Source organism: Miniopterus natalensis, chromosome 7 (genome assembly GCF_054644295.1).
Source record: "Miniopterus natalensis isolate mMinNat1 chromosome 7, mMinNat1.hap1, whole genome shotgun sequence".
NCBI classification, from domain to species: Eukaryota; Metazoa; Chordata; class Mammalia; order Chiroptera; family Miniopteridae; genus Miniopterus; species Miniopterus natalensis.
In genome coordinates this window covers 72527415-72550419 of record NC_142087.1, presented here as the reverse complement: position 1 = coordinate 72550419, position 23005 = coordinate 72527415, and the positions used below count along the sequence as shown (strand labels likewise).

Here is a 23005-nt window from a genome sequence, read left to right as displayed (position 1 = left end):
CGAACCAGGGAAGACCATGTGAGGACAGATGGAGACAACAGCTGTCTACAAGCCATCCGTAACTGATGGTAACATATGATAACCCACTGAATAAAACAGAAATCTATGATAGAAATATAATGATGTCAATAAATAAATAAATAAATAAATAGGTAGAAGAGAAAGCTCTTCCTTACACTGGAATACCAAATAAATACAAAAGGAATAGTGGATTTAGTCACCAATTGGCAACCATCATAGTAATAACTGACTCCACCAAGAAACAAAAGATGCTGAAGTAAGTGGATGAGAGTTTGATGAAGAACAGAATATTTATATAAAATCACAGTATCCACCCATAAAATGCTCATTATTACATAGGGAGAAGTAACTGTACTGTGGAGTGGCCTGGCCAACATACCTAACTAAGAATTACTAGTAATGGGACAAATCATTGTTCCCCTGATAGGATGAAATGAGAAGAACACAGTATCACTTTTTTAATATATTCCTGCCAAAGATGCATTATCTAAATCTAATCATAAGGAAACATCAAACAAGCTAAACTGAAGAACTTGTACAAAATAAATGCTTGTTAGCATTGAAAGTCCCAAGGTCCTAAAAACCAAGGACAGACTGATTGAAGGTGATTAAATGCCAAGCATGATTCTGAAGGAGTGGGACAGCTGGCCAAACTGAACAGGCGAGAGACTAAGGCAGGGATTCTGGAACACATTCATTAGCTGATTTTTGAGAGACGTGTGGGGTTGATGGGCTGGCAACTCATTCTCAGATCTTTCAGAAAAAAGTACTCTATTTACTTTTAGTAAGTTTGAAATGATTTCAAAATAATGGAAAAAAAGCTTCATGCCAGGTGTCAATACTGGACCTGTTCGCTGAGCTCTTCCATTTCGCAGCAGGCCTTTTCCTTGTCTCTCTTTAAAACCTCAATTTCCTTCCTGTTGAGAAAGCAAAATTAACAATATCACTTTGATCAGCCAGTTTTTTCCCCCAGTCATCGCCCACTATAACTGTAGCACCTTGGATTTTGGCCACATAACACTCTCACTACAGCCACCACTCTGTTACTATTCTACACGACTGCTGCTGCCAATCCAATTTGGATCCCGACCCTAGAGCCAGAGGACACTGCCAGCATCACAGAGCGAGCCCCCTGTAGCGTTCCTCAGTCGCACCCATTAGTATCTCATCTCTAGCACATCGAGCACTACTCACTTGCAGCAGCATAAAGGCCCCAGAGCCTCACATCCACTAAGGTCTGTTGTCAGAGGCGTGCTGGCAGCAAACTTGGGAGGAGGGTTTCTAAAGTGAAAAAAATCTTTTCTGTTTCAGAACTGCTACAATGTGATAGCAATTACTTGTCTGACTACCTGTTCTGGATTCCATACTTTAATTAATCATGGAAATTTTATCAAATCAGCACCACATTCTCAGCCTCTTAGAGCTAAGCTCATCTTCAATTTCAGAGTTAAAAAAAGCTCGACCAACTGTCCTTGGATAAGATAGGGCTGCAGTAGTGAAAGCAGAAACCCACCAACAGGTTTTCTGTGTCTCCCTCACCCCCAACAGTCTCTCCTGCCTCAGTGCTCAGGTCTTTATACCTCTTCTCCATCCCCAACCCCTATCCTGACTATGACTCACTAAAATCAATAGGCCAGAAACAAAATCTTGGCAAAAAGCACAGCTGAAACCATTATCAGGTCATGAAGGAACAGATTTTACTTGCGAGAAAGGCCTCAGGAGCACCACCTACCCCTACAAAAGTGCTCGTGCCTCTCCCACCCCTTAGCACAATGGAGTACTTCTGTAGGGGTGAGAAGTAGGTGAGAAGCGGCCTGTGTTGGAGCTGCTCACTGTGGTGATGACTGTGCTACATGCACTGTCTACCTCAAACTTCTGAGACCAGGCACTCGGGAATGAAGGTGGTTGCCAACACCTGGAAGGAGGCCTGAGCCCTCTCATGCATGTCCAGGCTGGTCAGAGGTCAGAGGTCAGCACGGCTCACCCACTTAGGGTTTTCTGGAATTCGGGATTGCTCTGTGAACACGTTCCTTCTCCTACAGCAATACCTTCAAACCTCATTCTACAGAGAGTATAATGTGTCATAAGCTGTAAGTTCTGAGTAAAACCAATGAGACAGGGCCCTTACCTTTGTGCATCATTTGTCTTTTCTGTAGATTCGAGCTCTTGCTGAATCCTCGCCAGCTCATTTTTCAACACCATGTTTTCTTCAGAAAGTCTATCCAACTCAATTCTGCATGAAAAATAGCAAAGAGAAAGAAGGGTGGAAACTTAGGCACTAGGTACCAGATGCAGCCCACGTTAGTCTGGACTTGGATTCAGAAGTCATGGTAACCCAACCCTATAGTCTACGTTTCTTCTTCCCTAGACGATGGCTCAGGGCATCCTTTCCCTTTTCCTGTCTCTCTACCCAGTTACAATTCGCTGCTGTTTGCATCTCCCTAGAGGTAAGCTACAGAAAACAAAGCTTCCTTAGCTTCCAAAATGGTCACACAACCAGCAACTCACTAATGTAGTCAGTACCTTGGTTCCATTTACTTTGTGTTTATAGCTGACCTGTTCCTGCATCTTATACCCTCTAAGTGAAATGTGAGTGTCTGTGGTGGGTACCAATGCACAATGCTGGGTGTGAGTCCTCAGGTTATTACAGAGGATATTCATCCTTCCACTGAACTCCAGCATAGAGCTAAGAAACACAAGGAATAAGAAGATCGGAAATACGTGGGCACACTGTCCTCTTTAGGTAGAGTACCCCACCCCCTATTCTACACTTTGAGGCCACAGCACTGGGAGGAGAAACCTAGGAAGATGCCCACATCAACATATGGAGAGAAACCTGATATCAGGTGGATGCTTCCAGGAAGAAAAAAACAAGTGTGAACAGCTACTACATGAACCAACTGTGCTTGGAGCCACCTTTGCTTTCTGGTGACTCTTAGAGAGTCTCTCATTAGGATATATCATCATTGTATGACAGATGAGCAATTTACCAATAAATGTCACAAACGAGGCAGCTAAAACCCATACTTGCTGCCCAAAGAATTTACTCTTTTTTTTTTAAGCTACTTTAAAAAAAATATGTTACATTGATTTCAGAGAGAGGAAGGAAGAGGGGACGAGAGATAGAAACATCAATGATGAGAGTCACTGATCACCTGCCTCCTGCACGCCCCCTACTGGGGACTGAGCCCACAACCTGGGCATGTACCCTGACCAGGAATTGAACCTGTGACCTCTTGGTGCATGGGACAACGTTCAACCAAGTCACCCACCCAGGGCCAGAGAATTCATTCTTAATACACGTTGGTCTGGCTGACATTTATTACCCCCAATAGGTCTTTATCTGGTATTAGCTTGTAATGTTTTCAATCTAAAAATACTCAAAGCCACATGATCTCATTAATGTTTATTTTATGTATATGGTTATAATATCAAGTACTTCTTTCATAAGCGTAAGTATGACTTCATTTTATCTCATGAGAAACTAAAGAGAAAAATAAAGAAATAGAAGTCAGTGGAATTTTAAAAGCAGCAAAGGTTTTCAAGCAGGGGAGTAAAACAAATGCAATCTGTGTTTTGAAACTGTCAACCTGGCTCCAGGATAGAAAACAAATTGATTCAAGGCAAGTATCTGTGTGGGGTGCAGTGGGTGTGGTAGGGTGGGAAGCAGGGTATCTACTTCCAGCTTCCTGGACATCAGATAAGCTGATGGTTGCCTCATCCCATCCCACACACACTCACCAAACAACTAGAGCCTGTGTGAAGGTGATCATACGATGTGTGATTGTTCTCACTGAAGGTAATAGATAACGCCAAGGGCCTCCAAACAAAACAAAAACCTGGAAGCTAAAACCAATGCTGTGAGCATTAACACAAAGATGGGGTTACCCCAAGGCCAATGCCTATGTCAGCAGCATGGAGAAACTGCACAGTGGACACCTGCATTAAGCCAGTACCCTGGAAGGAGTTTAACGTGGTCCCAGATTAGTAGGCCCCCAATTATTGGCAAAAACAAGATACATCCTTTCTGCAGAAAGCATCCTCTACTACAACTCTCAGGATTTACAGAAATTAATATCACATAAACATGAGCTCACAACCAAAGACCACTGCAAAGTACATGGCAAAGAGTCACCTATGAGAGTCAGCAGAAGCAAAAACAACAGAATCCCATAGATCCCGCGGAAACTTCAGATATTAGAATCATCAGACACAAACTAAAGATAAATATTATGGAATGTTTATGTAGAAAAAGATAGAAATTTAAAAAATGAACATGCAACAGTAAATTATCAAAAAAAAGTTCAGACAGGACCAAACAGAGTTTTTGGAAATTAAAAAAAAAAGTCAGTGTCACAAAATTTTTGGAAATGAAAAAATGTCAATGTTAAAATAAGCACTGAATGGGTTAAACGACAGATTAGACACAATTGAAGACAGAATTACTATCCTTAAACACAGAGATATGAAAAAAGTACCCAGAATGTGACAGAGAAAACAGGATGGAAAATATGAAAAATAGGTTAAGAAATGGAAGAAAAGTGAAACGATCTAACATCATACATTTAATTCAAGAGGGTGAGAGGAGAGGCAATAGTTTAGAAATAATGGCTGAGAGTTTTTTTATAAGGCACAAATCTATATATTTAATAGACATAATATTTTAAGTAAGATATGTTAAAAGGAAACCACATCTATGCCCTATGGCCCAAAAATTCCATTCTTAGGTACATCCCAACATAAATGCTCAAAGAGACATGTACAAGAACTTTTTCAGCAGTCCTATTTGTGATAGCCAAACACTAAAAACTATTCAAATACCCATCAACAAGTGAATGAATAACACTGTGGTTAATTCACACAACAGACTGCTCCATAGCCATGCAAATGCATGAACTATTAGGTACAAGCAACAACATAGATGAATCTCACAAACATATGTTGGGACAAGAAAGCCACATATAAAAAGAGTATACACTGTGTGATTCCCTTATATAAAGTACAAAAATTGGCAAAACTAACATATGCTGTTAGAAGTCAGGATAGTGGTTGCCCTGGTGGGGTTTTGGAGAGTTCTATTTCTTGTTCTGGGTGCTGATAACACATATGTGTTCAATTTGTTGACAATTCTTCTAACTGAACACATATATGTATTTTTTTTTACATACATAATAAAAAGTTAAAAATATATAGCTAAATACATCATGGAAAAACCACAAAATATAGAGATCTTAAAAGCAGCCAGAGGATACAACTCGGACTACCTACTATGGTAGTCAGAATAAGGGACTCTAAAAGATGTCCATGTCCTAGTCCCCAGAACCTGTGAATGTTGTATTACATGGTAAAGAGGAATGAATGTTGCTAATTAGCTGACTTTAGACAGGGAGAGTATCCTGAATTATACAGGTGGGCCCAAAGTAATCACAGGGTCCTTAAATGTCGGTGTCAGGCCCTGGCCAGTGTGGCTCAATGGCTAGAGCATTGGCCAGTGTACCAGAGGGTCGCAGGTTCCATTCGATTCCGGGTCAGGGGCATGTGCCTGAGGTCATTGTGTCTCTCTCACATAGATGTTTCTCTCTCCCTCCCTCCCATTCTTTCTATTAAAAAAAAAAAAAAATCAAGAAAAGAGATTCTGCTCCAGAGCCATAAGAAAGGAAGGCAGCCCTGCCAGCATCTTGATTTTAGTCCAGTCAGACCCATTTCAGACTTCTAACCTCTGAAACTGTAAAATCATAAATTGTGTTGTTTTAAGCCATTAACTCTGTGATTTGTTACAGCAACAATTGGAAACTAAAACACATACAAAGGGATAGCAATTAGACACAGCACAAACTACTCAATGTCAACAAAGGAATCTCAAAGATACTGAACATGTACACAGAGAGCCCTTTAACTGTAAACTTAGATTTGTTGTGTGTTTTTTGTTTGTTTTGTTTATTTATTTTAAAAAATATATCTTTATTGATTTCAGAGACAGGAAAGGAGAGGGAGAGAGAGAGAGATAGAAACATCAATGATGAGAGAGTCACTGATCGGCTGCCTAGCCCACAACCCAGGCATGTGCCCTGACGAAGAATCGAACCCTGATCGCCTGGATCCTAGGTCGATGCTCAACCGCTGAGCCATGCCTGGCCGGGCTAAACGTAGATTTGTGTTCCTAACAATACTCTTCAAAAATAGACAAATATTTGAGACATTTTCAGACAAACAAAAACTAAGTGAATTTACTCCCATGAGAGTCCCACTAAAAGAACTCCTGGAGCGTGGCCGGGTGTGGCTCAGCGGTTGAGCGTCGACCTAGGATCCAGGCGATCGGGGTTCGATTCCCGGTCAGGGCACATGCCCGGGTTGCGGGCTCAATCAATGACTCTCATCACTGAGGTTTCCATCTCTCTCCTTCTCCTTTCCTCTCTCTGAAATCAATAAAGATATATTTAAAAAATAATAAAATAAATAAATAAATAAATAAAAGAACTCCTGGAGGCTATACATCAGAAAGAAAGAAAATGGTCCTCTATCAAAGGCATACGATACAAAAAGACAAGCTGAGGAGGATGCAGTGTCAGCAGTGATCTCACCTAAAATATTCCATCTGAATCTAGCCAAGAGGAAAACCAGGCATCCAAATTGAGAATCAACACCATTCTGCAAAATACCTGGTGTTGATTTTTTAAAAATGTTTATTTCCAAATGCCTAGAAAATGCATAATCTACCAAAATGGACTCGAAAAAATAGAAAATCTGAACAGATCTATAGCTAGTACAGAGATTTAATCATCATAAAAAACTTCATAACAAGGAGGAGCCCAGGAGCAAATGGATTCTCTGTGAATCTTACCAAACATTTAAAGAATTAATATCAATCCTTCCCAAACACTTCCTCTCATTCTATGAGGCCAACATTACTCCAATACCAAAGCCAGACAAAGACACTAGAGAGAAACTATAGGCCAACATCCCTTACCAATACTGATGCTAAAACCCTCAATAAAATACTAGCAAAAATGATTGTTTAATAGGTACAGAGTTTTTGTTTGGAATGTTGGAAGTTTTGGAAGTACATAGTGGTAATGATTGTGCAACATTGTGAATGTTTACCACCACTGATTTATACACTTAAAATGGCTAAAATGATTTTTACTGACAAAAATTAATTTAAAAACTGATACTCTCTTAGATGAAAGGATATTAAAGAAATATGGTAACTAAATGCATAGTACGATCCTTGACTGGATCTGGAATATATGAACAATAAAGAACATATTAAAACAATTGGGGAATCTGAACATGGGGTGCAAATTAAAAATAGCATTGAATTTAGGTTAAATTTCCCATATCTGATCATGATATTGTGGATATACAGGAGAATGTCTTTGTTCTTATAAAATAACATGCTGAATTATTTAGCAATAAAGTGCCTGCCAGAATGTCTGAATTATCTCAAATTCAGACAAAATAAAAAGGCTGTGACAAGGGGGGAGGGGGGAGGGGGATGTGAGCAAGAAAGAAGTGACCTTGATCACTCAGGTCATATGGGTATTCAGACCATCCCTGCTGTTCTCTAAACTGCTGGTAGATTCTTTCATGACCCAAATCTGGTCTCTCACTCTCTAGACTTTGCTTTCTCTATGATAAAGGCCAAAATCCTCACCGTAGTCTTCAAGATCCTTCAAGTCTGAGCTTCGCCCATCTGGGGTCCTGTAGCCGCTGTGGCTTGGGAGATGGTTTATTTAGAAGTGGCTATAAGGCTCACACACTTGACTTGTGGCCAAGGGCCACTGGCTGGGGAAAGACCTGTCCCCACAAAGCAGGAGGCAAGGCTGGGGGCCCAGCCTTGAGGTAAGGGATGCTGGTGGTCTCAGGGGGTGCCTGTTCCTTCAGGCTGCAGGTCTTGTGTGAATTGGCCTCTCAGTGGCTCCTGACACAGGTGTCCCTTCCTCCTTACAGCAACATTCCCCAAAAGACACCAGCCCCTTGGTTTGGGGATCCTTCCCTATCTCTTCACCCACCTCACCTTCTACAGGGGACAGTACCCACAGGCTCCTAAAAAGTAACTGAGTTCCACCCTCCTGTTTTCTTTTCTGGTGACACTTCCTGGAAGTTCTCTAATTGCTCCATGACCCACTCCCAGCTTCCCTGCCCATATCCCATCTACCTGTAACCCATCAAATCAGCCTCCAAAAGTCTGCCAGTCAACATCCTGCACCTGTGTGGCCATCCCTACGGCCCCAGCCACCATCACCTCTTGCCTGGACAGCTGTAGTAGCCACCTCCTCTGCCTTCTCATCCACTGCAGTACGCTGTTCAGGGCCCCCAGCAGCTTGCTCTTAGGAAGCCCTCCCCACCTCCCCTCGGCCACACAGTAGGTCTCCTCTGCCTGACTAAGGCTGCACTTGTGCCATGCAGCCTTCCCAGACCTGAACCCCAGCCTCACAGGAAACCAGCAGCTTGAATTTGGGCTGTTCCTATATATTCTCTTAGGATTTTCACCATACATGTATGCATGCCTGAAAAATATACATAGTTTGAGCAGCATGACCCAAGTCAGGGGGCATGAACTCCACAGGAAGCGCACTTGACCTCCTGCATTCAGTGTGGTGAATGAGGGCCATATCCACTTGGCAACAACATCGGAACCCAAAGGAAGGCAGGTGTGTGGTGGGCACCTTATCTGTGAGCCATCACTCAGCTCTGGGCCAACAAGTGTGGGGTGTGGCCATGAGGATCCAAGACTCCACACGGGACACGGAAGGGCTGGCTGACCAGCACTGAGCCTGCAATAGCGAGTTACTCACTCAGTCTATGACATTGTAAGACACAAAAGACCACATTCCAGTTCTCCAAATAAACCTTTTCTTTCCTTTGCTCATACATTTTAGCCTTTTCAAGAATCTCACTAACCCAAATTAATGGTTCTTCCCATTGTTTTAAGGCTTGTAGATCTTTTATCCATCTCCCCATGTGCTACAACATCATGTCCTAGAAAATTAGAACCAGATATTAAATGATGAAGAACATACTGCCCTTCGCTCTGGTCTGAGGCAAAAGGCAAAAAACATTGAGTTAGCCCAGCCAGGGTGGCTCAGTAGTTGAGCATCGACCTATGATGTAGGAGATCAAGGTTTAATTCCTGGTCAGGGCACATGCCCAGGTTGCAGACTCAATCTCCAGTGGGGGAGGTGCAGGAGGCAGCTGATCAATGACTCTCTCATCATTGATGTTTCTATCTCTCTCTCTCCCTCTCCCTTCCTCTCTCTGAAATCAATAAAGATATATATATATATATATATATATATATATATATGCATAAAATAAAAAATAAAAAAACAGTTAAAATTCTACAAAGTAGATTGTTTCATGGCCTAAGCTCTAGTTAACACATATTTCAAATTTAAAGATTCTTATACGATGACCTGTTCTTTCAGTGCTCAGCCATCTGCCCCTGAGAAAAACCACCTAGTTAACAGGTACTGCCATTCTGCGCAGTTTGCATAATCCAATTTTAAATTTTGGTTCTTGGCAAGAAACCCAGACATGAAATCCTGAAAGGACAGGGTGCTGGACCTGAATTGCTGTAGCTCATGCTGATGCCTCTGGTGCAGCTCCTCCTCCAACTGGTCCTTCTCCTGGGCCAGCCGCTGAGCCATGCCAGAAAGAGCCTGAGTGTAGCGCTGCTCCATCTCCACCCTCTTCAGCTCTAACTGCCTCTCCAGCTCAGGGCCATGGGTTGCACTCTGGAGCTGGTCTTGCAGGCCTTGGATGACCTCCTGAGATTTCATGTGGAGTTTCTCCAGGCTGGCTTTCTGATCCTCCAGAGCACTGACCTCTAGTTGGAAAGCCTGCTCCATTTCCTTTCTCTTATTTGCAAAGTCCTTTTTCATCACCTCGATTTCTCTTTCATAGTAACTGACCTGAGAAGAGAAATATGAGCAATGTTGATCAAGACGTCCTGTAATGACTACTGACAATACAACAAACTATGAGGCTGCCAAGTGGCACAAAGAGTGGGTAGCCTAGACCTGCTGAGGTGCAGGGAACACCCATGCCAACAAAGTCTAAGGCTCCCAAAGGGTCCAGGTAGCCACAGGCTTTATTTTCCCCCATAACCTTCCATCAGCCTCATGAAGCAGATCCAGCATGTGAGGAAGGGGGGCTACAGGCCAACTGGGCCAGGTGCCTGGCCAGGAAGCACAGGGTGGGCTGAGGGTGTGACAACACCGAGAGAACAGGGAGACTTTGTGAGGTTGATGGGGCAGTTCTGAACTCCCGGGAGGCTCCAGTGGAAGGAATACTATCCAGCAATGGGTAAGGTTATTACAGCAACTATCAGCTGATACAACCAGGGAACTCAAGGGCATAACCACAAGACAGGGGTGGCCCTGCCTCACTGCTACTCAGACCCAGACATCTGATCCCTGATAACAGTCATGGATACTGTCCCTTAACAAAACCCATCACAATCTAATAAGCAGGAGACATGGTCATCAGAGAAGACAGACTTGACCAGGCCATGAATCCACAAAGTACCCCATCAAGGGTAAGTCTCAGGATTACTTTAGCTTAGAAGAAAGCCAGGAGCTATGATTCCCCAATGACAGAGCAAGCAGGGAAGTCTGGCCTCAGCAGTACCCTTGTGACACTCCACACACATAACCCCATTCCCTGCCACTATTAGTTATTCCTTATGTCCCACCTCCCTCCAAACAGGGCTTGAGGTTGGATGTCAATTTTATTTCCCTTTCCCTATACACTTTCCTCCCCTGAGCAGACTGACTATGGAGCAGGGGATCCACTGGCAGACATGTACATTCAGAACCATCAGGACAGCAAGTGAAGCTTTCGGGCAGGCAGCAGGAAGTGCCCACATCTCCCTGTGGCCTTTCTCACCCCCCCGACCTTGGTCTCCAGCTGGATCTTGAGGTCTTGGTAATGTTCCTTCAGCTGCTCCATCATTATCTCCGTTTCTATACTCACTGGAGTGGAATCGCCCTGGAAGGAGATGATTCCTGCAAACAAGGAAATTGCTGTTTACATTCTGCCTAGGGTGCCATGGGGTCTGGTCCTCACCCTCCCATCTGACATTTGGATGGCACTAAGTATTTACCCCAGATTTCCTCCACCACCCAGGAAACGCACAACCTTCCACAGGCACCTTCTGCGAGAGGCAGTCGGTGCTGGTGGTGAGGGGTGGCCCTTGCAGGTCTCCAAAAACAGTCTGTTATGCCCCATTCACAAAGTTGGAGCTCTTTAGAAATCAACATTTTGAGTCTTTGCCAGAACACAGGTTACTCCAAAATATAACTAGGAGATTCCCTGCAAGATTTGTCAGACCCTTTAATTACCTAAAAGATGCTGAACATGATACAGTTACTGTACCCTAAATTGTGTTTCCTGACCCAGGCACGAAGAACTGAAAAGAGAAAAGCGTGTGATCTGTAGCACAGACAAACCTCTGTGGAAGTCAGTGCTTTATGATGAGGCATGTACATCATACAAATAATGTGGAGTTTCAACCAGTAAGTCAGGTATAGAGTAAAGTACTGTGAAGGTTCTGAGAGATCACAGGAAGCGACGTTTTGTTCCAGAAGATCTTCCTCACTGACAGTGTGAGACACCTGGGCAGCTTGTTTTGATGAGACACCCATAAGCCCACAAGTTCTGCCAGGTGTCCCGGGGTGCAAGGCGTCCCCAACATTGTGCATGTTGGGGGTACACCAAAGGGTTCCCTTAGAATGTGGATGTTGGCCAATGCTAGCTTTCATCTGTGTTGGTCCAGGGGTCAGAAAAGTAAAAGGAAAAGACACATTCCATAATCTTACCATCTCCCCATTTCCCAAATTATTTTCCATGAAAAGAAGTGACAGAGACACTGGGGCTGAGAGAAGTCAGGATGAGCACCTCAGAAAAGGTGGTATTCTAATGCCCTGACAACCACAGCTACTATCTGGGTCTGGCCAATGGGCACCAATCGGGAGTGGCTCCAGCTGAATACACTGATGGCCCAACCACCATAATCCACATGGCCTCCTCCACTGTAACGCTGCTATCGCAACTGTCCCCTACAGCAGCTGACAGACCCCTCCTCCTTTAAGGGGGCCAATGGATCCTCTACAGTCAGGCAGAGGGGTAAAGGAGAAGAAAAAAGACCCTAGCTGGGAGACTGCTTTAGTTTTATGTGACACACAAAGTGTGGGGCTGCTTCTGGTGCCACAGCCAAGACCTGGACAAGGACAACCCTGGGTATAGGACCCCAGCTCTGCCATGCCCTAAGCTTACAGCTCAGTGGCTCCTGACAAGAGTCACATACCCTGTGCAGCTCAGGCTCCTCCAGGGACAAAGGAGGTAGCAAATGCTCCCTTCCCTGTGGCCAGGCTGCCCACCTGGCTGTATACAACTCACCCAGGAATCTGGTAACGTTTGATGAGCTGGCCAAACACCAAAACCTCCGTTGAGCGCAGTCAGGGCTGTGGGTCTTGGAAACCATCAGATTCCACTAAAGCAGCTGCAAGTGAGGGGGTTTCTTCAGGGGCCAAGGAAGCTGGGCCCACATGCACAGAAAACCCATGCAGTTCCTGCAGACGTTCCTACATTGGCTCTCTTAAGCACATGTTTTTTCTGTGTTTTATTAAAGTAAGCTTTTCCCAAGCAATATGGGAAATTCTGAGTGCTCTCAGGGCTACAGATGGGAGCAAGATATTCTCTGAGGGACTGCATGATCGATGTTTGATTGACAGAAGCAATCAGGCTGCTGGGCAGTCCCTGTGGTCCCATCAGCAGCAGCAGGTGTGAAGCCATGTATATCACGTGAACCTGCATGGCGCCTGCCCTGTACAATTGCCAGGAAGGATAGCAACCAGCCATACTCATCCTATCCTCCAAAAGGACCACTGAAGCCTCAAGGATAGCTCTGGCATCTGAAACCAGCCCCCTGCCCCCGCCCCTGGTCTCTCAAAGGGAGCCAAAAAATACTTAAACAAACACAGGGCCTTGAGGCCTCTGGAGCCTGGAGCCCATCCCAAGTCTTTGGGTTGAATTAGGAAGCATGAAGCCCTGGTCTTTCTCAAGTTACACCTTCAGCATGTAGCTCTGGGTTGAGCAGGTGGGGGCACTTCCTGGTGCCACAAACCCACCTCAGAGTGTAACAGGGAATAAAAACTTTATACTACTCTGACTAACTATGAAATGAAATTAGAATAAAATGTACGAACAAACTGATAAAAGGAATCACATACTGATAGTTTCCTTATAAGCATATTACAGGCACCAGCAGTTCCAGTTCTTGCTTATACAAGAAACGGCCTTGATCACAATTTTGGTTTATGCAGATCATCTAACTGCAGGAATTTGGCTAGCACTGACCACCTCCAGTATGCTGACATTAAAGATTGATATCGGAACCAACAAGCACACTGTCTGCATGTCCACAGCCCCTCCTCCTGATCCTTTTGTTCTGCTTTCCCTCTCCCTCTCTATAAAAATCCCTGCCTGCACTGAGATGCTAAGATGGGCTTTGGACAAGAGTCCCCCATCTTCTCAGGTGATCAGCACTTGAGTAAACTTCTTTCCTTTTCCATCAGCATCTGTCTCACGAGTTTGGCTTTTGTGGTGGCAGGCAGTTAACCTTGAATTTGGTTTCAAGAGCTCGAGGGTGATGCTATCCACATAACCCAGGTAGTAAACAACAAGTTCAGTCCACCTCAGTCCACAAGAGGCCTCTGTGAATATGGTGAGTCCCTGACCCATTCACATGACTTAGTGCCTTCCCATTGTAAGAGCTGTCACAGACCCACAACAAACCCCCTGCTCACCCCCAAGTGCCCCTGCTTCTCTTTTTTGGATGACCATCTCTACGTGTCTGGCCCATGCTGAACACTCACCTGGATCCCCTGGGTACCTCTCACAACAACAGAGTCACTTGGATGCACCTACCCTAGGTCATCCGACCTTCACCATTTCTATTCAAATTGTAAAACCCTGACCCTCCTTAACCTCTCTCTAGGCTCTGGGTGTTGCGTCAACCTCTGGCCTTGAGTTACAGGCCCTTCTCCCACATGCAGCAGTTGGAGGGGCTCATGACCACCTAGAGGCTGGGGCTAGGCCCTAATGTGTTGTGAAGCCTGCCTAACCACCACTGTGCTCCCTGGAACCAAAGGTGCCCTAGGCAGCAGAGGTAGGTAGAAGCCTACTGCCACCAGGCCCCACTGCCCCCAGAAGTAGCATATCACTGCCACCTCCCAGGACTTGGCTCCTACCTGCTCGACCATGTCTAGGAAGCAGCTGTCCATTTGGCTGTGCATGGGGCTGGTCGCGCCAACTCTGGGGCAATTGTGCCCGCAGACCTTCCACAGCAGCCTGCAGTTCGTCATTGCTGTCCTGCAGGTCCTGTGGGGTAGAGCAAGACATCTTTTCCAGCTACTGTGACCACTCAGTCCAAGGAACCACTGGCATGGAGACTGGGCCACCCAGGTAGCAGCCAAGCCCAGTGTCTGGGGCAACTAGCTGGGCCTAAGTAAGCCACACACAAAGGGGGCTGAAGACTGCCCACAGAGAGGCAAAGGTGTTAGGGATTGGTGTATGTTTTAGTCCATTTGGGACGCTTTAATAAAAATACGATACTGGGGGCTTATAAGCAACAGAAATTTAGCTCTCAGTGTTTTGGTATCCTTTTTTATTTTTGTAATCCTCATACAAAGACATGCTTGGGGAGAGAGAGAAACATTGATGTGAGAGAGAAACATCGATTGGTTGCCTTCCATACGTGTCGCAACCGGTGATCAAATCTGCAACTCAGGTATGTGCCCCAACTGGGAATCGAACTGGCAATCAAGCTTTCGGTACACAGGATGGCGCTCAACTAACTAGGCACTCTGGCCAGGCTAGCCCTCAGGGTTTCGGGGGCTAGAAGTGATGAAAGGGATAGGAGAGCTCTCTGAGACCCCCTGTGTTTAAATCCTCACCCGAAAATACGTTTTTATTGATTTTAGAGAGGAAGGGGAGGAGGAAAGAGAGGGAAAGACATTGATGTGAGAGAGAAACATCCATCAGTAGCATCCTGTATGCGCCCTGAGCGGAGATCAAACCCGCAGCCTTTTGGTGTATGGGATGATGCTCCAACCAACTGAGCCACCTGGCCAGGGCCTGAGGCCCTTTTACAAAGCACTAATCCCCTTCTCTGGGCTTCCCAAAGGCCCCACCTCCTAATGCCATCACAGTAGGGGAACAGGTTGCCACATATGAATTTGGGGGAATATGAACATGAAGTATGTGGAAATACAGAAACAGAAAATCTGCATTTTAGGTTTCTGACCAAGGATATGCTACTCCATTACGGTGTCCACTCAGGGCAACAGTGAAAACATTTAACTGCAAATAATCTCTAAGTAGGATCTAATGTTTTACACTCCCTTTTACCAAAGGCGGCCTTGCCTAGAGAACTGAGGCTGACAGTTGAAAGATAAAACAAAAATCTAAAATGACAGCTAAATAGAAAGGGAATTTGACAACAAGGGAAGGCATGGTTTCCTTGCTAACAAATATCCTGGTTGCCAAATAAAGGGAAATTCCAAGCAGTGACTTTGGAGAGACTAGGTGATGCACATCAGGGAAGGTTCAAAGTTACCTCTACCTCTGGAAACTGACTATAAAAAAATGCCCTCAGCCAAGAAACAGAGACACCCCCGTCCCCCCAGCACACCAAGCACCAGATCTCGGTCTCTAAGACCATTCCCTCATATAAGAAACCAGGACTCCTTGGAGAAATGACTGATTCCAGGGCAAGTGTAGGTAAAGTATAAGATGAGTCTGGAGCATCTTACATTGTTAGAAAGTATGAAACTAATAAATAAAACAAAACAAATGATGATGACATGTCTCAAGGACATGGCTGCAAGCAGGAAGACAGTCCCACTGGCCAAATCTTACACAATTTGAGCACCAAAATAGACATAGTAATGAACTACAAACTACTGGGGGGGAATGGGAATTCATGAGTCCATGCCAGTAGATGATTGATAGACGACAGATAGACAGATAGATGACAGATAGATAGATAGATAGATAGATAGATAGATAGATAGATCAGACTTCTCTGGCTTACAGTAGAATGCCAAGGGCCAATGGACAGATGTGGATAATGGGTGATGGAGTAGGAAAATCATCATTTTGCAATCATCCTGGTAAAGACTGGAGTGGGCAAGAATTATCAATGAATACTAAATCCAAGGAAAATTTAGATAAATAGCAGGATATTTGCATGGTGTTAAAGTGTCTCCCCATTGACTGCTTACTAGTTACTACCAGTAATATACAATGGAAAAATCAGGTAATGCCTTGACTAAGGACCAAAATTAACATCACCTATGCTGTTCAGCTGAAAATGTAAAACCTCAATTTAATCCAAAAGAAATATCAGGAAAACACAAAATGAGAAAGTTTCTATTAAAACGGGGGGGGGGGGGGCTGTATCCTTCATTAATATCCATGTAAAGACAAAGAAAGGCTGTGGGAATATGCGATAGACTGAATGTGTCCCCCCAAATTCGTATGTTAAATCCTAACATCCTATGTGATGGTATTTGGAGGTGGAGCCTTCGGGAGGTGATTAGATCATGAGGATGGAGTCTTATAAAAGAGGCCCCAGAGAGCTCCTTGGCACCCTTCTGCCAGGTGAGTACACTGAGAAGAAAGCCAGCCATCTGCAACCAGGAAGAAAGCTCTCACCAGACACTGAATCTGCTGGCAACTTGATCTTGGACTTCCCAGCCCTCAGAACTGTGGGAACTAAATGTATGTTATTTATAAACCCCCCATTCTATTGTATTTTTGTTGTAGCAGCCTGAAAGGACTAAGACAGACTGTTTCACATTAAAAGATGTTAAACAGGCAGAACAACTAAACGTAATACCTGGTCCAAACTGGACCCTGTATTGGAGAAGAAATGCTCCAAAGGACACTATCAGGTTAACTAACAAAACTGAAATACAAAGTATCAATGGAAGTCATGAAATCAGTAAATATGCCACAGTTACTAGGAATATTCTCCTTCAGCAGGGAGTTGGAAAGCTGGCTCTCCAGGAAGAAGAGTCCAGATTTGTAGCCTCTGCACATTTCTGTGACTCCCACCATAGCCTATTTCAAGTTATCGAAGGTTTAAAAAGAAGCTAGCTAGCGAAATTCCTGAATATTTAACAATCAAATCTGGTGCACCTGTACACCACTGTGAGGTTGGAGGAGTAAGCCTATTTTTAGGAAATGCACACTAACTTGTTTAGGGGTAGAGGGCCATGACGCATGTAACTTGCCCTCAGATGTTCAGAAAATAACTATGTAGATACATTCACATCCAGATATGTACACACACACACACACACACACACACACAGAGTAAGTACGCAATGACAGCAAACAATGTAAAATACAAACAACAGGTGAATCTGGGCAAAGGGTAAGCCAGGTATTCCCTGCACTACCTTTACTTTTGTAATTTTATGCATTAGAAATTCTTTTCAAATAAAAAGGTTTTTTTAATGTTTTAAATATTAGTTAGAAATAGCCACAAATATCCAAAAAAATTAGAGAGAAATTTTCTAAACAAATAGATTAGCACTAAAATGTAAAATTTTTCTGATGTTTCAAAAGTAAAATTTCGAGACCCAAAAGTGAAATGAATAGCAGTTATCTGAGTAAGAGAGTCATGCTAAAGAAAGGGTTTATGCTCATCTGAAAAATCCAGTGTACTACAGCTGCGATTTTCACCTGTGTGCTGTAAGAATTTCTAAAACATACAATACCTGATTATTTAGTCAGGGGCACTGATCTCTTTTTCTTTAGATTGTCAAATAAAAGAAGTGACTACAGCCTACACAACAATAACTTTTCGATGTGAGTGAATCAAAATTATACCGATTTTCTGTCAAACCAACAAAAAATATGTTTTTTGGTGTGCCGTAGAATGTTAGTAACTAGTTTATGAGCCATGAAATGAAAAAGGTTGAAAATGGCTGCACTGAAGTAATATATGAATTAATGGTTACTTATAGGTTAAAGAGAGGGAGAAAACACAGCATGGAACTATAATTCCAGCAGAAAGCTGTGCAGCACATCCCACCTGCACGACAGCCCCATAACCCTGACCCTCCACACAGCAATCTAGTTCAGGGGCAGGGTGACACAGCTGACCACACACAGGATTTTCAAAAGGGCACATAGGATTTTCAAAAGGGCACCCAGGATTCAGGATTTGTAGTGGAGGAGAGGACACAGGGAAGGAAACCGGATCATGTCACACTCCAGAACAGCACAGCTCACCTTCATTCTCTGGTATTGCCAAAGCAATGTGCAGCAGGAACAAAAGTCAGTTCTTACTTTAATTTGGGGGGGAAACCATTAAGAAGTGAATTAATAACAGACCCTTAATATCTAACAACGTTTTATCTGCTGGGGGTCTCCGATCATGTTAGGAGAGTAACAGGGTCAGTACCACCAACACTGTTCACCATCTCTGCCCTGCTCTGCACTGTGGTGTCTCCAATTAAATGGACTGATGGTGGGAGGTTTGGCCCAGGAAAGCTAAACACTCAACAGAAAACACAATGAAGCCTTACATAGTGCCTGGAGACACAGAGGGGCCTTCAGAATTGGTGGAGGTCTAATGGCTTTGGCCAGTCCATGTGGGGCTCAACATAGGTGCTGAGCAGGCAAGTCCTGTTCCACCTCCTAGCAGAACATAAGGCTTGGAGCCAAATGCAGGCCTAGATCAGAGGCTCTACCTGCTCTACTAGAAGGATACTCCTGCCACCCTATGCGGGAACACCCTTCATGTGGAGGCCAGGAGTGTGCCCTGACAAGAATGCCAGGCCACTCCCAGGCAGGAGGCGGAGGGATGAAGCCTGGATGCCACCACCCAGATCTGAACCAGACAGACTCTGATGACTTGCAGGGCAAACCTGTCTCATAGGCTCCAGCACCCCATTCTTTGCAGGAGTAGCCTGGAGATGGTACCACAGGTCTCTGAAGGGTAAAAGCTCTTAGAAAGAACCACCCTGCTATACAGGATGGGCTGGGGGCTGTGGGACAAGAGTGTGTGAGGACCCAGTATACCAAAGACAAAAGTGACCACCTGGACCCAGACAAAGGAAATGCTAAGTCTCAGGATGGTGGAGGGGCCGGGTGGGGCACATACCCTGCACTTGAGCTTGTACTCCTTCAGGGCCTCCTCGAACTGTTCCTCCTGGGCCAAGAGTTCTGTGCTTTGTGGCTCCAACTGAAGGTCATACCAGCAAAGGAAAGTCACAAATAAGACCTCAGGCCAGGCAGAGTGCATGCTATCACACCCTCATGCTCTTTACACAAGACTCAGCATTTCTAGGTATAGCCCTCCAGTCCCTTCCTCCTCCGTCCCTCCCTTCCCTCCTGTTGTTTAAAGGTCTCAGTGCAGTAGGATGATCCTGCCTTGGCCCCTTGGGACACCCTCTGCCTGGACCCTTCCCCGGTACAGCAACTCCTCTCCCCACCTGGCTCCCCAGGTGATGGGGAGTGCCTGGGGGGCGGGGGACCTCATGGTGGGCACCAAACTCTAATCTCTCCTCCATGCCTCTCATCACTAAGAACCTGTCACTGGGGCCGACGGTGCCAGCTACCCCTGGTCTTGTCATTAAAAGGCCAACATGCAAATCATCACTGGGGGCATACTGACACCCTGCATTGGCCTGAGGGGGAGGAAAACAGAAATTCACCTTGCTAACTTTCTCTATGAAGTTTAACAGAAAAAACTAAGCTCAGCCACCTAGGTATTCTTTTTCAGACCCTGAACTTTCTACCCAGCACCACAGGCTCCTCTCTCAAGACTAAGAATCAGCAAAAGGACTTGCCTTGTCTTTCAACACAATCTCCAGATCATTCTGCAGTTTGAGGACCAGCTGCTCCGATTCCGAAAGCTTTTCCACAACTTCAATAATCTCCTTCTGTAATCGACTGTTTTCCTGCAAGACACAGGCTAGTGGTTTGCCAGGCTTGAAAGTAGAGGAGGGGCCTGTTGGCAGGCCTGTTCTCCTCTCTCAATGAGAGGCTTATTCCCAGAACTCATGATCAGGGAAGAAACCTAATGGTGCCTGGTACTCACTGCCTTGACCCCGTGCAGAGGAGGCTGTCTCGGGTGAATCCAGAGCTGCCCAGGGACAGACCCCACGAAGCCCTCACCAATGCTCAGTGCTTTTCCCATTGCCTCTGCTTCTCCCATTCCAAGTGTTCAGAAGGTCACGAGGATCATAAGAAAAGGCTAGTGGTAAGCCCTTCTGAGCCATTTTCTAAATGAGGGATTTGAAACTGCACTTCAGCTCAAATGTCCACAGGGGAGGAAGGCAGCACTGTCAGAGACAGGAAGCCAGTAAGAAGAGAGGCAAGGACACAGAGCAGTGGACAGCCCAGGCAGGCAGAGAAGGCAGGGCCTGTGAGTGCTGCTGTCAGGGGCCCCTGGGGTGCCTGCCTTCTCCTTCAGGAAACAGAAACTGAGGGAAGCAGGCAGGGGTGCAAAGAATCCACAGGCTCTGGGTTAGGAAAGGAAGAGAAAGGCAGGAGCACAGGAGGGACCAGGGGACATCTCACTGAAACCAAATGCAGGGTGGTTATGGGTCGAGGGATACTCACCAAAGCCCCAAAACCACATCTGCCCCAGGCTGTCCCGAGGGGCAGCCGGTAGGCTTTAGGTTTGCTGACTCCACAGGTGCTCTGGTCTCCAGGGGTACAGCAGAGCTGGCTGCTGACCCTTCCTAGCCTTGGTCTATAGACCCAGAGACAGAGCAAGAGTCCTGCAGGTCCCACCTGTCCTGCTGCCCCCACAACCAGGGAGCAAGCAGGGGCAATGCTGATCCTGGAGAGCCAGGACCCTTTCTGCTCTCGCTGAGAAGTGTGCTATTTCTGTGGTTGCAGCAGAGGTTCCTTAGTTTGAAATCCCTGGATTTCCCTACCACAGAGATGCAAACTTCTTAAGGCCGCTAGGAGGGGTTGAATTCTTAACTAGGAAAGTGTGCTGTGTGGGAGGAGGGACCTTCAGGCAACCTCCTGTCTTTTCTTCTTGGGTGGGTGACCTGCGAAGCTTCCTCCCCCATCCTACCTTCAGAGCCAGGGTCAGCTTCTCTCGGAGGCTGGCCTCCTCAGCTTTCAAGTGCTCCAGGTCCTTCTCCAGCATGGCCCTCTGCCTGCAGGCCTGTTCCCAGAAGAGCTCCCGCTCCATCTCTACCTCAGACCGCAGGAGACTCAGCCTTTCTCTGTATTCCTGCTCCAGGTGTCTGTAAGGCACACAGCAGCACATCACACTGGACTTCCAAGGCTGCTGCCCAGGCCCACCTGGCCCTGCCTCTCCAGGGACACCTTCCATCCAACAAGACCTCTTTCTTCCCTGGAATCCCCCTTCACGAAGCACTTGGCCACAGTCTTGGACTCAATAGTTCTTGCTTGATGGATGGGGTGACTGTTCCTCAGCTAAACTGCATGTACTGTGAGGCCAGTGACTCTCCTTTAAATCCTACACCAGGGGCCTGACAGTGGATGCCCCTCCTCAGAGCTGGAATGAAATTGTTTACAAAGGAGTTTTCTTCTTGAACAACCAAAGGCTGAGGAGCTGGCAGTGCTGCAGAAAGAGGAAGGCCATGTGGAAGCTAGGCTGCTGCAGAGTTCAAGGAGGCCCCTGGGTCCCGAAGAGTCAGCAACCTAAGGTTTCAGTGGTACCAACCGTGGTGGCTAGAATAGGTCCTGCACATGCTCAGGTGGGATACCAGAATTTCCAAACATGAGACAAGGCTGACAATAGCATCTCATTAAAAGGGCCATTAGGAGACTGGAAGAGACACCAAGAAAGAGGGGGAAAGGTGCTGGCTACTGCACTGTCAGCTTCTTTCAAGATTCTTTCACCTCCTTATTTTTAATAATAGTTTCACTCTGTGGAAACTCACAGTGACCTAACACCCTATTTTGTGAAGTCAGGGAACTAAGGAGAATATCTCAGATGAGCAAAGTTGAACATCTGTAGCTGTAGGAATCAGCAGTTTAAATTTTCTAGTTTCACCCATAGGAACTTGATGGTAAATGGGGAAGCTTATGGCTGGATATTGCAAGGAAACCAGCTGAACAGAGACTGTTGACAAGAGAAGAAACAAAACCCAGTTATTTCTTAACTAAATGCTCCTTTGAGATGAACACTGCACACATTCCACACTGAGGGGGCTCAGCAAGGCCATGGCTGGTGCATCTTGGTGGAAATCAAGATGCCCATGACCCATCTACCCACACTAGGGCTTCTTGGCCTTGCAGACACCACCTTATAGTGAGACCATGTTTATTTAGTTTCTCAAGTTTGATTGGAAATAGTTTTAAAAGTTTGGTGAAAGGATACTTAATTACTATTATCCTGTTAAAGGTGCAGGAGCTGGTGGGAGTGAGTATGTGTGTGTATGCGCCACACTTGCACACTCACTTATACCCATGCATTCACACTTACACACTCAACAGACGCATACTCTCACACACATCTATCTCTTGATTCAATCTCTCACACACTCCTTCTCAACACCATGCAGAGGTAGCTGAGGATTCCACTGGTAAACAGACTAGTATCCCAACCTGCTGCCTTTGGCCTTCCCTAGTCAACCCCCAGGAAGGAAAGGAAGGCCCAGGACTTTAGAATTGTGAAGTATGTGGATACGGATTTGAGGTCGCTCCCCCATAGACTGTGATACATGGAAATGTGGCAGTTCTAGGAGGGTCAGCCAGGGCTGTCCCTGTGAACTCTGAATATATGAATTGTGGAGAGCTGAGTCAGGGCCCATGTGAGCTGACCTAGAACAGTGGTTACATCATTCTGGTCAACTTCATCCTGGGAAAGTGATGTGCTCTCTACCTCTCAGGGTTCCTCTTGCTTAAGGTTCATTTCTTACACTCTCAGGATAAAGCAGGCCTGGGCCTCAAAAATAGCACAAGACAAAGAGAG

The 23005-nt window shown here is 45.4% G+C and overlaps 1 protein-coding gene across 2 annotated transcripts in view; it reads right to left on the bottom strand.

Moving 5' to 3' along the window:
- The window catches only part of NINL (ninein like), a 128191-nt gene that overhangs the window by 20646 nt on the left and 84540 nt on the right, over positions 1-23005 (bottom strand). For both annotated transcript variants that reach the window (XM_016219062.2, XM_087819147.1), the window contains 8 exons: positions 21134-21308; positions 19893-20003; positions 19205-19285; positions 14277-14406; positions 10921-11030; positions 9589-9935; positions 2150-2254; positions 869-938 (listed from right to left, as the gene is read on the bottom strand). In XM_016219062.2, the coding sequence (XP_016074548.2) occupies positions 869-938; positions 2150-2254; positions 9589-9935; positions 10921-11030; positions 14277-14406; positions 19205-19285; positions 19893-20003; positions 21134-21308 (1129 nt within the window). The remainder of the gene's footprint in view (positions 1-868; positions 939-2149; positions 2255-9588; positions 9936-10920; positions 11031-14276; positions 14407-19204; positions 19286-19892; positions 20004-21133; positions 21309-23005) is intronic.